Source organism: Panthera tigris, chromosome D3 (assembly GCF_018350195.1).
Source record: "Panthera tigris isolate Pti1 chromosome D3, P.tigris_Pti1_mat1.1, whole genome shotgun sequence".
Classification (NCBI taxonomy): domain Eukaryota; kingdom Metazoa; phylum Chordata; class Mammalia; order Carnivora; family Felidae; genus Panthera; species Panthera tigris.
Genome location: NC_056671.1, coordinates 72215847 through 72232255, shown reverse-complemented (window position 1 = coordinate 72232255; position 16409 = coordinate 72215847). Strand labels below are relative to the sequence as shown.

The 16409-nt window shown below is 36.5% G+C and overlaps 1 protein-coding gene across 1 annotated transcript in view; it reads right to left on the bottom strand.

Annotated features, from left to right (window-relative positions):
• Nucleotides 1–16409, bottom strand: part of DCC (DCC netrin 1 receptor) — a 631926-nt gene that overhangs the window by 88366 nt on the left and 527151 nt on the right. Inside the window, exon 22 of the mRNA XM_042961575.1 lies at nt 12184–12216. Within this exon, the coding sequence (XP_042817509.1) occupies nt 12184–12216 (33 nt within the window). The remainder of the gene's footprint in view (nt 1–12183; nt 12217–16409) is intronic.

The following is a 16409-nucleotide window of genomic DNA, read 5'->3' as shown; positions in this document are numbered from 1 at the left end:
ATTTTATTTTAGTCTACTTCAGTGTATTCATTTTTTCAAATTTTGAAATGATTTATTTTTTTTCTTTTTCGTTTCTTTTCTTTTTCTTGAATATAGAAAGAGAAAAAATTCATTTTTATTATTAATTTTTATTAAAATACTTTTCTTTAATTTTTTTCTACTATATTTTTTACTTTCATGTAAATTTTTTTCAAATTATAGTTTACTTTCATCATTTCATTTTAGTCTACTTCAGTGTATTCATTTTTTCAAATTTTCAAATTATTTCCTTTTTTTTTCTTCTTTCGCCTTTTTTCTCTAATCTGTCAAGCCACTTTCAACACCCAGACCAAAACACACCTAGGATCTAGCATCATTTATTCAATTTTGTGTGTGTGTGTGTTTAATTTTGTAATTTTAACATTTTTAAAATTTTAATTGTTTTTAATTTTAATTGTTTTTAATTTTAACTATTTATACCTCATTAATTCCTTTAATCCCTTCAAAATAATAAAACAAAGGGATTCACCCCCCAAAAAAGAGCAGGAAGAAACGACAGCCAGGGACTTAACCAACACAGATACAAACAAGATGTCTGAACCAGAATTTAGAATCACAATAATAAGAATACTAGCTGGAGTTGAAAATAGTTTAGAATTGCTCTATGCAGAGATAAAAGAAGTAAAAACTAGTCATAATGAAATAAAAAGTACTATAACTGAGCTGCAATCATGAATGGATGCCGCAGCGGCAAGGATGAATGAGGCAGAACAGAGAATCAGCAACATAGAGGGCAAATTTATGGAGAATAACAAAGCAGAAAAAAAAGAGGGAGATTAAGGCAAAAGAGCATGATCTAAAAATTAGAGAAATCAGTGACTCATTAAAAAAGGAACAACATCAGAATCATAGGGTCCCAGAAGAGGAAGAGAGAGACATAGGGGTAGAAGGATTATGTGAGCAAATCATAGTGGAAAACTTTCCTAAGCTGGGGAAAGACACAGCCATCAAAATCCAAGAAGCACAGAGGACTCCTGTTAGATTCAACAGAAACCAACCATCAACAAGGCGCATCATAGTCAAATTCACAAAATACTCAGGCAAGGAGAGAATCATGAAAGCAGCAAGGGAAAGAAAAGTCCCTAACCTACAAGGGAAGACAAATCAGGTTTGTAGCAGACCTATCCACAGAAATTTGGCAGGGCAGAAAGGAGTGGCAGGAGATATTCAATGTTGAATCAGAAAAATATGCAGGCAAGAATTCTCTACCCAGCAAGGCTGTCATTCAAAATAGAAGGAGAGATAAAAAGTTTCCCAGACAAACAAAAATTAAAGGAGTTTGTGACCACTAAACTAGCCCTGCAAGAAATTTTAAGGTAGACTCTCTAAGGGGAGAAAAGATGAAAATATAAATAAATAAATAAATACCAAAAGCAACAAAGATTAGAAAGGACCAGAGAACACCACCAGATACTCCAACTCTACAAGCAACATAATGGCAATAAATTCATATCTTTCAGTACTCACTCTAAACATCAATGGACTCAATGCTCCAATCAAAAGACATAGGGTAACAGAATGGATAAGAAAACAACATCCATCTATATGCTGTTTACAAGAGACCCACTTTAGAGGTAAAGACTCCTTCAGATTGAAAGTAAGGGGATGGAAAACCATCTATCATGCTAATGGTCAACAGAAGAAAGCCGGAGTAGCCACACTTATATCAGACAATCTAGACTTTAAAATAGACTGTGTCAAGAGATGCAAAAGGGCATTATTCCAAAATTAAGGGGTCTATCCACCAAGAAGACCTAACAACTGTAAACATTTATGTGCCAAATGTGGAAGCACCCAAATATATAAATCAATTAATCAGAAACATTAAGAAACTCATCGATAGTAATACCATAATACTAGGAGACTTCAACACCCCACTCACAGGAACGGACAGATAATCTAATAAAAAAATCAACAAGGAAACAATGGCTTTGAATGACACACTGGACCAGATGGACTTAACGGTATATTCAGAACATTTCATCCTAAAGCAGTGGAATATAGATTCTTCTCCAGTGCACATGGAACATTCTCCAGAATAGACCACATACTGGGACACAAATCAGCCCTCAGCAAGTACAAAAAGATCGAGATCATACCATGCATATTTTCGAGACCACAATGCTATGAAACTCAAAATCAACCACAAGAAAAAATTTGGAAAGGTAACAAATACTTGGAGACTGAAGAACATCCTACTAAAGAATGAATGGTCTAACTAAGAAGTTAAAGAGGAAATTAAAAGTATATAGAAGCCAATGAAAATGATAATACCACAACCCAAAACCTCTGGGACGCAGCAAAGGTGGTCGTAAGAGGAAAGTATACAGCAATCCAGGCCTTCCTATAGAAGGAAGAAAGATCTCAGGTACAAAACCTAACCTTATGCCTTAAAGAGCTGGAAAAAGAACAGCAAATAAAACCCCAAAACAGCATAAGACAGGAAATAATAAAGATTAGAGTAGAAATTAATGCTATCGAAACCAAAAAACAAAATAAAACAGTAGAACAGATTAATTAAACCAGAAGCTGGTTCTTTGAAAGAATTAACAAAATTGATAAACAACCAGCCAGTTTGATCAAAAAGAAAAAGGAAAGGACCCAAATAAATAAAACCAAGAAGGAAAGAGGAGAGATCACAACCAACACAGCAGAAATAAAAACAATAATAAGAGAATATTATGAGCAATTATATGCCAATAAAATGGGCATTCTAGAAGAAATGGACAAATTCCTAGAAACATATACACTACCAAAACTGAAACAGGAAGAAATAAAGAATTTGAACAGACCCATAACCAGTAAGGAAATCAAATTAGTAATCAAAAATCTCCCAAAAAACAAGAGTCCAGTGCCAGATGGCTTTCCAGGGGAATTCTACCAAACATTTAAGGAAGAGTTAGCACCTATTCTCTTGAAGCTGTTCCAAAAAATAGAAATGAAAGGAAAACTTCTGAACTCTTTCTATGAAGCCAGCATTACCTTGATTCCAAAACCAGACAGAGACCCTACTAAAAAGGAGAACTATAGACCAATTTCCCTGATGAACATGGATGCAAAAACCCTCAACAAGATATTAGCCCACCAGATCCAACAATACATTAAAAAAATTATTCACCATGACCAACTGGGATTTATACCTGGTACACAGGGCTTGTTTAATATCTGCAAAACAATTAAGGTGATTCATCACATCAATAAAAGAAAGGATAAGAACCATATGATACTCTCAATAGATGCAGAGAAAGCATTTGACAACATATAGCATCCTTTCTTGATAAAAACCCTCAAGAAAGTAGGGATAGAAGGATCATACCTCGAAATCATAAAAGCCATATATGAACAACCCAAAGCTAATATCATCCTCATTTTGGGAAAAAATGAGAACTTTCCCCCTAAGGTCAGAAACAAGACAGGGACGTCCACTTTCACCACTGTTATTCAACATTGTATTGGAAGTCTTAGCCTCTGCAATCAGACAGCACAAAGAAATAAAAGGCATCCGAATTGTCCAGGAGGAGGCCAAACTTTCACTCTTCACAGATGACATGATACTCTATATGGAAAACCCTAAAGATTCCACCAAAAAACTCCTAGAACTGATTCATGAATTCAGCAAAGTTGCAGGATATAAAATCAACGCACAAAAATCGGTTGCATTCCTATACACCAACAATGAAGCAACAGAAAGAGAAATCAAGGAATCAATCCCATTTATAGTTGCACCAAAAACCATATACCTAGGAAAAAATCTAACAAAAGAGGTGGAAAAATCTATACACTGAAAACTATTGAAAGCTTCTGAAAGGAATTGAAGAAGACACACACAAAACAATGGGAAAAGATTCCATGCTCCTGGATAGGAAGAACAAATATTGTTAAAATGTCAATACTACCGAAAGCAATCTACATATTCAATGCAATCCCTATCAAAATAACACCAGCATTCTTCACAGACCTTGAACAAATAATCCTAAAATTTGTATGCAACCAGAAAAGACCCCGAATAGCCAAAGCAATCTTGAAAAAGAAAACCAAAGCAGGAGGCATCACAATCCCAGACTTCAAACTATACTACAAAGCTGTAATCATCAAGACAGTATGGTACTGGCATAAGAACAGACATTCAGCTCAATGGAATGGAATACAAACCCCAAAATGGACCTACAAACATATGGCCAACTAATCTTTGACAAAGCAGGAAAGAATATCCAATGGAATAAAGACAGTCTCTTCAGCAAGTGGTGCTGGGAAAACTGGACAGCGACATGCAGAAGAATGAAGCTGGACCACTTTCTTACACCATACACAGAAATTAACTCAAAATGGATGAAAGACCTCAATGTAAGACAGGAAGCCATCAAAACCCTGGAGGAGAAAGCAGGCAAAACCTCTTTGATCTTGGCTGCAACAACTTCTTACTCAACACATCTCTGGAGGCAAGGGAAACAAAAGCAAAAATGAACTACTAGGACCTCATCAAAATAAAAAGCTTCTGCACAGCAAAGGAAACAATCAGCAAAACTAAAAGGCAACAGACAATGGGAGAAAATATTTGCAAATGATATAGCAGATAAAGGGTTAGTATTCAAAATCTGTAAAGAACTTATCAAACTCAACACCCACAAAACAGATAATCCAGGGAAGAAATGGGCAAAAGACATGATTAGACCCTTCTCCAAAGAAGACATCCAGATGGCAAACTGACACATGAAAAAATGCTCAACATCACTCATCAGGGAAATACAAATCAAAACCACCATGAGACACGACCTTACACCTGTCAGAATGGCTAACATGAACAACTCAGGCAATGACAGATGTTGGCGAGGATGCAGAGAAAGAGGATCTCTTTTGCATCGTTGGTGGGAATGCAAGCTGGTGCAGCCACTCTGGAAAACAGTATGGAAGTTCCTCAAAAAACTAAAAATAGAACTACCCTAAGACCCAGCAATTGCACTACTAGGTATTTATCCAAGGGATACAGGTGTGCTGTTTTGAAGGGGTACATGCACCCCAATGTTTATAGCAGTGCTATCAAGAATAGCCAAAGTATGGAAAGAACTCAAATGTCCACTGACGGATGAATGGATAAAGATGTGGTATATATATACAATGGAGTATTACTCGACAATCAAAAAGAGTGAAACCTTGCCATTTGCAACTATGTGGATGGAACTGGAGGGTATTAGGCTAAGTGAAATTAGTCAGAGAAAGACAAATGTCATATGACTTCACTCATATGAGGACTTTAAGAGACAAAACAGATGAACATAAGCGAAGGGAAGCAAAAATAATATAAAAACAGAGAGGGGGACAAAGCATAAGACATTCATAAATATGGAGAACAAACAGAAGGTTACTGGAGGAGGTGTGGGGGGGGATGGGCTAAATGGGTAAGGGGTATTAAGGAATCTACTCCTGAAATCATTGTTGCACTATATGCTAACTAATTTGGATGTAAATTTAAAAATAAAATTAAAAAAAAATCTTTCAATGGACAATAACTATCAAGTATGAAAAGATACCTAATAAACCTAAATTCCTTTGCTTAAAAAAAAAAAAAAAGAAAAAGGATGAGGACCTGACTCGCTACAGAAAGGAGCAAGTCTTGCTAAAGGTAAGAGGATGGTACCAGTTAGCAAACAGAGTTGGAAAAATGCACCTTTCCCAGAGTGATTTGTGCATTTTTGCTAATTGGCTGTGGCATATGTGGAGGGATGTACTAGTTGTGAAGCTAGAAAAGGGAAGCTGGTGTCAGGCAGCCAGAGTCTGGATGTCAAAGAACTGACTTTATTTCATAAGCATCAGTGAGCCATCTGAGTTTTGGGAAGAGAATTGAGGAGGCAGAGTCCAGGACTAACAGAAGTGGGCAAAAAATAAAGCCAGGAGCCTGGTATTTGGCTACTGTCTATAGCAAAGAAGAACTTGTTTAAGAAATCGTTTTGAGGGGTTGTTAACAAACAGGTCTATCTTTTGGGTCTGAGAAACTTAGAATTATGCCATGAATCACATCAATTCTTAAGAGTACTGAGTATGTGTTTTCTTTTGGAGTTACCTACTGAAACATAAAAGCTCTTGAGAGGTTTTTAGGCAGCTACTTGACTGCTTGCTGGGAACATGAGAAGCACCTCAACACTTTATCAAAAGCTCACTACTCATTTCTCACCCCTACTTTTACACCAGAATCATAATTTCTAGAATTGCAAAATTTGGACCTGAGAAAAGCACAGGTGAGAATAGCTCTTTCAAGAGGGTGTAGCAAGCAATTGAATAATAAAGTAGTTGAAACTACACACAATAATAAGGTAAAAAGAGGTTATAATTTTCAATTAAATAGCTCCCATCAAAAGGTGCTAAAGGCTTCAATTTTTTAAACGGCACCCTGGCTGCTGTAATCCAAACCCTGCAAAGTCTGGATTACATTAACTAAATTCCAAGCTTGACTAGACTGCCTTGAAAACCCTACTTCCTTGAAATTGGAAACAATTAATGTTCTGTTTATTCATGATATTAAACCTACTGAGGTGTAAAATGGCAGGTGTAGTGTTAAGTACTTTGCCTGAATACCCTACTGAGGAAAGACAAAGAACTTTCAACTAGGTGAATGTATGGTGATGCCATTTAGGCTTCACTTTTTGGATAACAGAGTAGGAACCAATTAATGCACTGCATTTCCAGAAATGATACAGTGGTTAAGAGCAGAGACTCTAGATTTAGTTAACCTGGGTATATATCTTAGCCTAACCACTTACCTACTGTGAGTGTTTTCAGGCAAGTTTTAGCATCTCGGTGTCTCATTTTCTACATCTGGAATGTTATGAGGATAAAATATGATAGTACATGGACAGTGCACAGATACCTACTGGCATCAATCATTCTTCTAAATGTGAATTTAGAAGAATGTGAAGTGGTACACTGTGTGAAGATGCTATGCTTGGGTATTTTATCCCAATACCAATCTTTAAGTTCCATCATCTGAAATCATGAAAGAAAATAAAAGATAATTTGGGCTAAAGTCATCATTTCGCAGGTGAGGATGCTGAGAGATGTCAGTCACATGCCCAAAGTCACACAGGAGGTCACAGTGGCAAGATGGTACTAGAATTTGAGGTATCTGATCCCATTCTTGGAGCACACACTAAGTGCTGATGGGAAAGCCAGAGCTTTATCTGCCATTACCACAATTCAGAGGAGAATAATTCTCCCTCCTGGTGGGAGGGCAGTACTCAGCACCTGGATCTATAAACTGGCCTATGAATTTCCGCCTCCTTTGTAGATGTGGTGTTTTAGATCACCTCTCTGCAGGCTACGGAGAGTGAAAAGACACTTGAGAGTGCTCAAAGCAAGCATTTTCTTCCTGATTCATCTCAGCAATGACACAGATCATTTCATGAAGAGTCCTACTCTCTTTAATGTACTGTGACATGGCCCTAGCACCTCAAAATGCCCCAACGGGCAGACAGGGAAACACACATGACATTGTAAGCATTTGTAGTCATGCTAAGAATGATCACTTTTTACACATAGACACCTCAAGGTGGAGAACAATATTTGGGGGTTAAACAAATATGAGGATGTAAAAACAACCCTTTAAGATTAGAAGTTTGATCTGATAATCGCTTCTGAGAATTGGTCATATTTTATAGTTACAGCTACCCTCCATTGCAACCCCAAGCAGAGGCTTTTATAAATGTTTCCAGGAGAAGCTCTAAATGGTTTAAGCTCATTATAGAAAATCAAAGAGCCAAATTTTTCATACACAGAGCAATAGCCTATAGTGGACAGGCTACACTCTGGGAGACAGAGAGAAATGTGTCTGCCCAATACTGCCCACAACTGCCTTCTGCCTCCTCCTCTGAAAAACTGGGGAGATAATCTGTGGGAGTGGAAGAACAGCTTTCTTTTTGAAAGTGGATGCTGTGAAGTTCATTGTGCCCCCCACCCCTGTGCCCCAGATTCATATGCTGAATTCCTAACATCCAACGTTAACCTTTATGGAAGCAACTAAGGCTAAATGAGGTCACAAGGGTAGGGCGTTGTTGTTCTGTTGGGAAGAGACAGGAGAGAGCTGGCCCTCCCTCTGCCCTGAGAGGACATGGCAAGCAGGCACCTGTCTGTAAGCCAGGAAGAGAGCTCTCACCAGAAACCAAACTGCCGGACCTTGATCTGGGACTTCCAACCTCCAGAACTGTGTGAAACAGATTTGTGTTGTTTAATCCACCCAGTCTGTTGCATTTGGTATTAGCAGCCTGAGCTGACTAAGACGGTGGAATTAGTACCATCCCTGTGTTTCCTGAGATAAAGGACTGTCAGTATCACATAGTTAGTGCTGTGACATCCCACTAACAAGATGACCCCAGACTGAAAGCTGCTTTATGCTTTGTTCTTTGTGGACTATTCACAGAGATGGGGAAAGGGAGGCTGATATTGGCGAGATATCCATACACAAATTTTAGATACAGCAACCTTATTGACATATGTTGAACACATGGTGTGGGGTTGTGAATATATACATATGCAGGATGAACATACTCTGTGGTTAAGAACAGGGTTTGAATCATGGCCTTGCTACTTACTAGCTGTGTGTCTATGGGCGAGCACTTAAGCTCTGAGATTCAGCTTCTTCTTGCTAAAGTGGGAACAATAGTTGTATCTCACAGTATTGCAGGGAGGGTTAAATGAAAATTCTCAGAACAGTGACTGGTGGTAGAGCCTCACGAGAGTTCGTTTTACCCTCACAATGGTCCATATACACACAAACACATTCACAGGGTTCTTACAAAAATATGAAATATAAAAAAAGGAAAAAATAAATCACAGCATTTCTATGCCCTCTGCACTCACTTCACATAGCCCATAGAATTTCCCTATCCTACCTGACCTTCCTAAATATTAAACTCTGTGGTTAATCTGTAAAATCTCATGATTACCTTCAAACTTATTGGCCACTTGTGCTTGGCAGAGACTAGAGGAAAAAATTAGGATGTGTAATAAGAGATAAGGGGCTGCAAAAACGGGGAATTACAGAGTAGGCTTAGATTAGAGGGATAAGAAAATGCTAGGTATAATCATTTTATAACTACACAAGCTAAAAAAAAAGAGTTCCATGTAAATTGTAAATTGAAATTTAATTTTCAAACTACTGCTATTACTCAGAAGAAAATATTTTCCTCAAATCACAGCTGATTCAAATAAATAACTGAATTTTTGTTTTCACATTTATGCACTGCAAGGCGTACATTAGACTCCAAGAAAAAGTAACTGTGACAGAAGTCTGCAAAGATATTTCATTAAACTAAATCAAAACTTTTCTTACTCTCTCTCTCATAAGTCAAATTTGACCCCATGCTTTTCCATTTAGGATTCATGTTTGTAAGGTTAACTCTGACCCAAGGTGTTGAATTTCCTCTCAACAGAAATTCAGCTCCTGCCATAGATGTTACTGTGGCATCACTTCACTATGGGAAGGAACAAGTGGGTCTGACAGTGGGCACAATAAAACATATTAAACTGATGTGCTTTGTGCTGAGAGTGGGAAGATTCAGAACAGCTTTCTCCTCTTACTTTCATCAATCTTTGAAGAATCTTCAACCTTGGTTATTTTTCTTCTATGTGGTCATGGACTCAGAAGACTAATTTTGTTTACAAAGAAATTTTGATGGCCAGTAAATTTCATATGCTTTCTTTGTAAGAATTTAAAGATCTTATTTATAACCACTAAATCATATGCTGTCAGTTCCTCTCAATTTTACAAGTGATTTGAGTTTGATGTAAAATTTAGAACAGTCTGAACAACTCTATACCAGCTGTGATTGAATAAGGCATCAAGTAGCATAATATGTGGCAGAATCTTTCTAAGTAGCATTAGATGAAGAAAAAGAACAATTGCCCAAATATGTTAATAGACTCAACCACTGGCAATAATTCTTGGGAATTCCTTTTTTCCCCTGATAATGGATTTGATTTCATTATTGATATGACAATCTGAGAAAAATCCATGGAAAGTATGTAGTCAGAGACACTGGGGAATCATTTATTCTGTTTTCTTTTATAAAAGGACCAGTTTACAAAATATTTTTTGGTAGCTTACAGTAATATTAAACAGGGGCGCCTGGGTGGCTCAGTTGGTTAAGCGTCCGACTTCGGCTCAGGTCATGATCTCGCGATCCATGAGCTCAAGCCCCACGTCGGGCTCTGTGCTGACAGCTCAGAGCCTGGAGCCTGTTTCAGATTCTGTGTCTCCCTCTCTCTCTGACCCTCCCCCATTCATGCTATGTCTCTCTCTGTCTCAAAAACAAATAAACGTTAAAAAAAATTAAAAAAATAATATTAAACAAAGCAGTTAAGTGAAAAATAACAGCAAAATCCATTTATTAGAAAACTTAGGCATGTCATCACCTAAGTTTCTAACAATGTAAGATTTCATCTGGTTCACTTACTTAAAAATTTTTTGGAGGGCGCCTGGGTGGCTCAGCCGGTTAAGCGTCCAACTTCGGCTTAGGTCATATCTCATGGCTAGGCTCGTGAGTTTGAGCACCGCATCAGGCTCTGTGCTGACAGCTCAGAGCCTGAAGCCTGCTTTGGATTCTGTATCTCCCTCTCTCTCTGCTCCTCCCCCACTTGTTCTCTCTCTCTCTCAAATATAAACATTAAATTTTTTTTTAAAATTTTGGTGTGTTTTCTGTCTGTTTTTCTAAATATAATTTCAAAAATTAGGAATTATCTGCCTATTTATTTTATAAAACCGCTTCTGCTAATCAATTATTCCAGCTTCGGATCTGGCCAGCACTAATATTTAATTTACCTGAGTAAATGTATGCTAACTGATCGGTGTTCATCATTAGTAGTTTACAAATATTACCATTTAGTAGATATTGATCTTTCAAAAATATCTTAAGTGGAAATAAGCAGAAGTAAGTTTAGGTGATTAATGGAAATGTTAACTCTGGGTAGACATTTTTATATATTGCTTCATTTTTATTCCTCCATGTGTGTGATGTCCAGAGCCATGTTCTCTGAAGCAGAGGCATGGTGGGAAGACTCAGAAGAGAGAAACCTGAAGACCGAATCATGAAATAAAATACTACTATGTAGACAATCTTATGTTAATGTTAACATTCAGATGCTCAGTACGCAAACATTAAAAAGCATTCTTGTCGAAAGAATGTTTTCCTCCAATCTTACGAGACGGTGCCTTCTGAGACATGATGCCTGCACGCAGGTTCTGCTGACAGTAGACATCCAAAGCAAGACACAGAATATACAAACTGTAGACTCTAAGCCAGCAAATACTAACATCACTGACAACCAGTTGCAAAAACTTCTAAACTCCCCCTTTCTTTAAAGAATATAACATGCTAAAGAAAGTACAACACATAAACTATTCTTGTTCTCCTCTAGAATTCTACTAATTACCTTTGGGGTAGAAATAACGGAAGCCTAATTTATCAGTCTGAAAATCATGGTAAGAGCAAATTCATATCCACCTGGGAATTGATGGATAACTCTTATTTATCTCCATTTTCCTTTGTGTAAAAACCATGCCTGTTTCTCTACATGAATCAGCTTTTAGCAAAAGAATGGAAGGAGAATAAAATACTCTGAATCAAACCAGCATCTGATTCATGGAATGAAAGCTTTCTGACTTCAAAAAGAACAATAGTAATGCTCTAAGAAAGTTGTCCTAACTTTGTTTTTATTTATTAAATGAAGCTTACCGTAGAGAAAAAGCTCACATGATTTATGGTTGTTCTCTGTAGAGCTACAGAACTTTAATCCATAGCTCATGAAAGGGTGTAAGAGCAGCTTGAAAATTATGCTGAGCTTAATTATACTTAATGTGAATTATTCAGAAGTGCAGACAGAGACTAAAAATTTATTTCATACAAAGAAGCTTGACATTTTAATTGGTCCTTCAGAATAGAGACAAAACAATTTCCTCTCAAGAAAATTTACATCTTCCCCAACAGACCTGCAGCTTCAGCCAAACAGAACTTCATTAACAAGATTAATTATCACGCCAGTGTCTGCTTCATCAGGTGTATGGCCCAGGTGATAAAAGGAATACAAAATAATGACTGACATTCCTAACAGATAGAATTGATTCAAGGAGAGAAAGGATGACAGATTGAGCCACCATACCTTGGTCATTAGCCATTTTGTCAGGGTGTTCTACTGCGGGGGAGAAAGAAATATTATTAGACATTGACACTTCCTAGCAAGAAAGCTGACACTTCAAATCAACAGTTTTGTTAGCAAGTTTTCGTATCAAGGCCAAAGCCCTGTTGAAATAAAGTTGATAAGGAACCATGGTTGATGTGATTATTTCTATTAAATAGTAGAGGAAAATAATGAAAACACTGGTTTTGCTAGGCGTGTTCTTAAAAATATGTGATTTGTTTTATTCCTCTACACCTCAACTCAAGAATGATTATCATGTGAGCTTAATTAAAATACAATACATACAAAAAATGCATGCAATTACCAAATACTTATCACCCATATGTTTTAAATAAGCTAAAGAAGCTATTTTTTGTCTTCAATTTTTTTTCAACAAGAGAACTTAACTAATTTCCACATGGATGGAGTAAAATAACAGAATATAATAAATATGTTTTAATCTAAATGATTTGATAAGTTTTTAGACCTTGTGGAGAAAACTCCTACTGCTCACAACTTCTGGCACATTATGAATACCGTTCTTGAAAATGATTTTTTTTTTCAATTTAAAAATATACCTACATTTTTTAAGGTGGCTTCTTTTCTATTAATAAAAGATAACTGTGTAGGAGGTAAGTCCATGGTATCATTACTTTCATAAAATTGTGATGTGACATTTTGACCAATGTCAATCATTGTCAGTCTCCATCAATTAGAATTATTTCCCCTATCCTGGAGTTTCTTTGAGCTTCCAGTCTTCTGGGTTTATTGAGCTCAACTGTACTAAAACTTGACATGTAGGCTACTACCCTTGCTGTTTGCTTCTTTATATGTCTCAGTTAAACTCACACAGAGAGAAATACGATAGTGTTCCTAGGGCAGCAACCTATAACCCAAGCACCCTAGTTCTCACGTTCTGGGTAGCTAGCAGTCTCCAGCAATTCCATCATCGTTACTTGAAAAATAACTTAAAGCAAATATCTTAGAAGTGGTGGCCCTTCCTTTCCTGACTGAAGGTACACAAATCATTGACCAAAAGAATATATAGAATGGAATACTTAAAAGCCCCTTTCAGATGAATAGGGTTTATGAATGTCACATCATAGAAGGACAAATTCCTAAACTCAGTTACAAATTTCTATCACTTTTAAAATAATTTCCTTTCTTTTATTTAAAATTAATATGTAGACAAATTCTATGAAAAAAGGATAGACCGAGAAACATATCTTAATCTGTAATAGACTTTGAACGCTGAATGACTCTTTGGAAAATGTATACACACAAGAGTGCTTACTGTATTAAGATTCTACCAGCTTTAAATAAATTTTATAAATGTCATTGTAGCTTCTCAAGATTTAACAAACATTTTTTTTTAATTCACCAGGTTGTCTAACCTAATCTTTCCTAGTCTAATCATCACAACTTAATTTTTTTCTTAATTTTCTCTCCAATTTCCCATTAAAGACTAATAACCTCTAAGGATACATTTTATTATAGTATTAGGAGACTGTTGATGAAAAGTGCTTTCGATAGGCAACTGCATTATCTAGTTTATAGACAGGGATAGGATTTTTACCGAGATCCTAATGTAGTTTTTGAGACACGACACTATGTTGTAGGAAGTGCCACACCAGGTCTCTGGTAAGAATGAGGAGGGATGTGTCAGGATCATATGTGACCACGCAATCCAGAAAGGGTGAAAGTTTGGCATCCAGAACAGGACACACTTGAGACACTACCCTAGTCAGCATCTCATATTTAGGGGACATATGTTTGGGATAACATCAATAAAAGGGAAAAAAACCAATTTCATCTCATTTTCTTCATTTCTCCCCTTTCTTACATATGTATTATCTAGTTTAAGGAAATTTTTATCAAGTGACAAGTAAATATATGTTATGGGCAACAATGTCATCCTATTCTTATCTTCTGGATTTGTTTTACTTTTAGTAATTTGGATTGGATATAACTTGAGAAATTTGAATGTCTCAAGAAAAATTATCAACTAGAGTATTTCCCAACAGTGATAAAATATATCCTAATAGTTACCTTTTATTAAAGACAAATAATGGCTTAAAAGTGTCATAATTTGTGTCTTGACTTTTTATTTGCCCCTGTCATTTGTCAAGAAAACCATGTATTTTGTCAAAAATAATTTGTAGACTAAAACTTTTTTGTATTCTGGTATGGAACTTTCAGTTCTATATCCTTAGATGGGAAAGATGCTCACTTCAGTATGATGATTAGGGATGCCCAGAGAATAGACCATACTTTAGTGCTGTTTCATTGCCAAAGACTCTGCTTTTTTGTGTGTAGGTGACTCCACCTCTTCACAGAATCCCACTTTGGTCTGTTTTGGAAGAAGCATCCTGTCTTCCTATTTCTTGACAGGCCAACATGGAGAAGCTTAGTTTACTGGAGAGGACAACACATGTGATAGGCAGAGATTGACATGCATCTTGTACCTCTTCCAAGGGTTTAACAGGGTATGGGTACCCTAATGGAGAGTATTTGGGGAAGCAAGGGGTATAACTGCAGAGTCCTATGTGGTTAGAGAATCAAGTTCAAGGTTCTTTTAATTAACATTCCAAAGAAACAGTCAGATGCACCACATACATGCATGTACACAAGGGTATTATAATTTAATCCCTTTTTAATTATAAATGCCATTTTCATTAACCAGTGATTACTGATTGAGTTTCCTATACCTCTCTTGCTGGTGGCTAAAACCAAAGACAAAATTCTAGTCTCTCATAGGAAATGCTACTCTCATTGCAAAGACTGTGTATGAAAGAATGAAGTTTGTAGACACCTGCCTGGGGCATGATTTGCAATGAAACACTTGCCTGTTACCCAGTAGACTACTGAGAGCTTTCTCAGCTTCAGGACAACATGTGAGCCTTTCTTGCTGTCAAACAAAGTTACATTCTGATGAACAGAGACCTTATGTTTTGAAGCAGCTTTGGAAACTAAAAATCTTAAATCAGAGAGCAGAAGCATGATTTGATGTCTTTAGGATAGATTTGGTTCATTGTGGCTTTAAATCTCTTATGAGTAATTTATTTGATGTAGAATATTTGTCATTGTAACATGTAGGATACATGCATGTACAATGTCAATTATTGATAAAGATAGGCAAGATCCATATTTCTAAATAATTTAGAATGCAATCAAGACACCTAAACCTTAGTTTACTATGTGACCAAGATTTGTTTTAAAATTGAATTGACTATTAATTGAGCATGACCTATTGAGGACAGACAATATTAAACATTCAAATCAAGATATTAGAAATAATGCTTGTGGACAATTATAACAAATTCCTGAATCTGTTCTCAGTTCTGAACATCATTTCATAGATGAATTTAAGGCACTTAAGGTAAATGGTACCAAATGAGATACAGAGTTCATTAAATAATCTACAGGATGGTTATCAGTGTGGGTCTGTAAATCCTGTGATCACTCATCACTCTGCTGTTTAATACACTTGGATGCCTTAAATCATCTTAAAGCCTCCCTGAGATCTCTAGTTGGCACACGATGTGAGCATGAAATTAATTTGGCACTTGTCTATAGATAAAGACGAAGCATTTGTGAAACAGTATCTAGTTACATTTCATGCTCCCACAAAATGAAGAACCAGTTTCCTTTCAGTTGCTCATTTGGAGTGAAACCTGATTTAGACATGAAGTCCTAAAAACCCAGAGAGATGAAGATTAACTCATTTCCTCCTGCCTCCCTCCCTCCCCAACTTCTCCTCTGTCGCTAAGAACTGTCACTAAGGCTTAGTCTGAATGCTTGTTTGTGTATTCTTGGCAAACTTTCAGATTTAGCTGTTACCAAGTCCAGCTTTGAAAGGCTAGCTCCTTCACCAGAATTCAAAAGTCTACTATTTATTAGGGTACCTTTCCTAGGGGAATTGAATGACTATACAATTATTCTAAGACTCTTCTTTCAATATGTCAACCAACTGAGTGAAAATGTCAACCATCCTCATGTTTCTAATTTTTCAGTTGTTTTCCATCATGTATTACCAAGTTTTCAGCCACATGTACAGACATAATGTGGTCACAGGTTTAAAAGAGAGTACCTGGCTTTAGAACAACACACATCATACCTAAATGTACATCTTTAAATATCAGCTATGAAGCATTACATTTTTTTTCAATTGCTAAATTACAGAGGCTCTTGAAACCATTTGTCTCCCA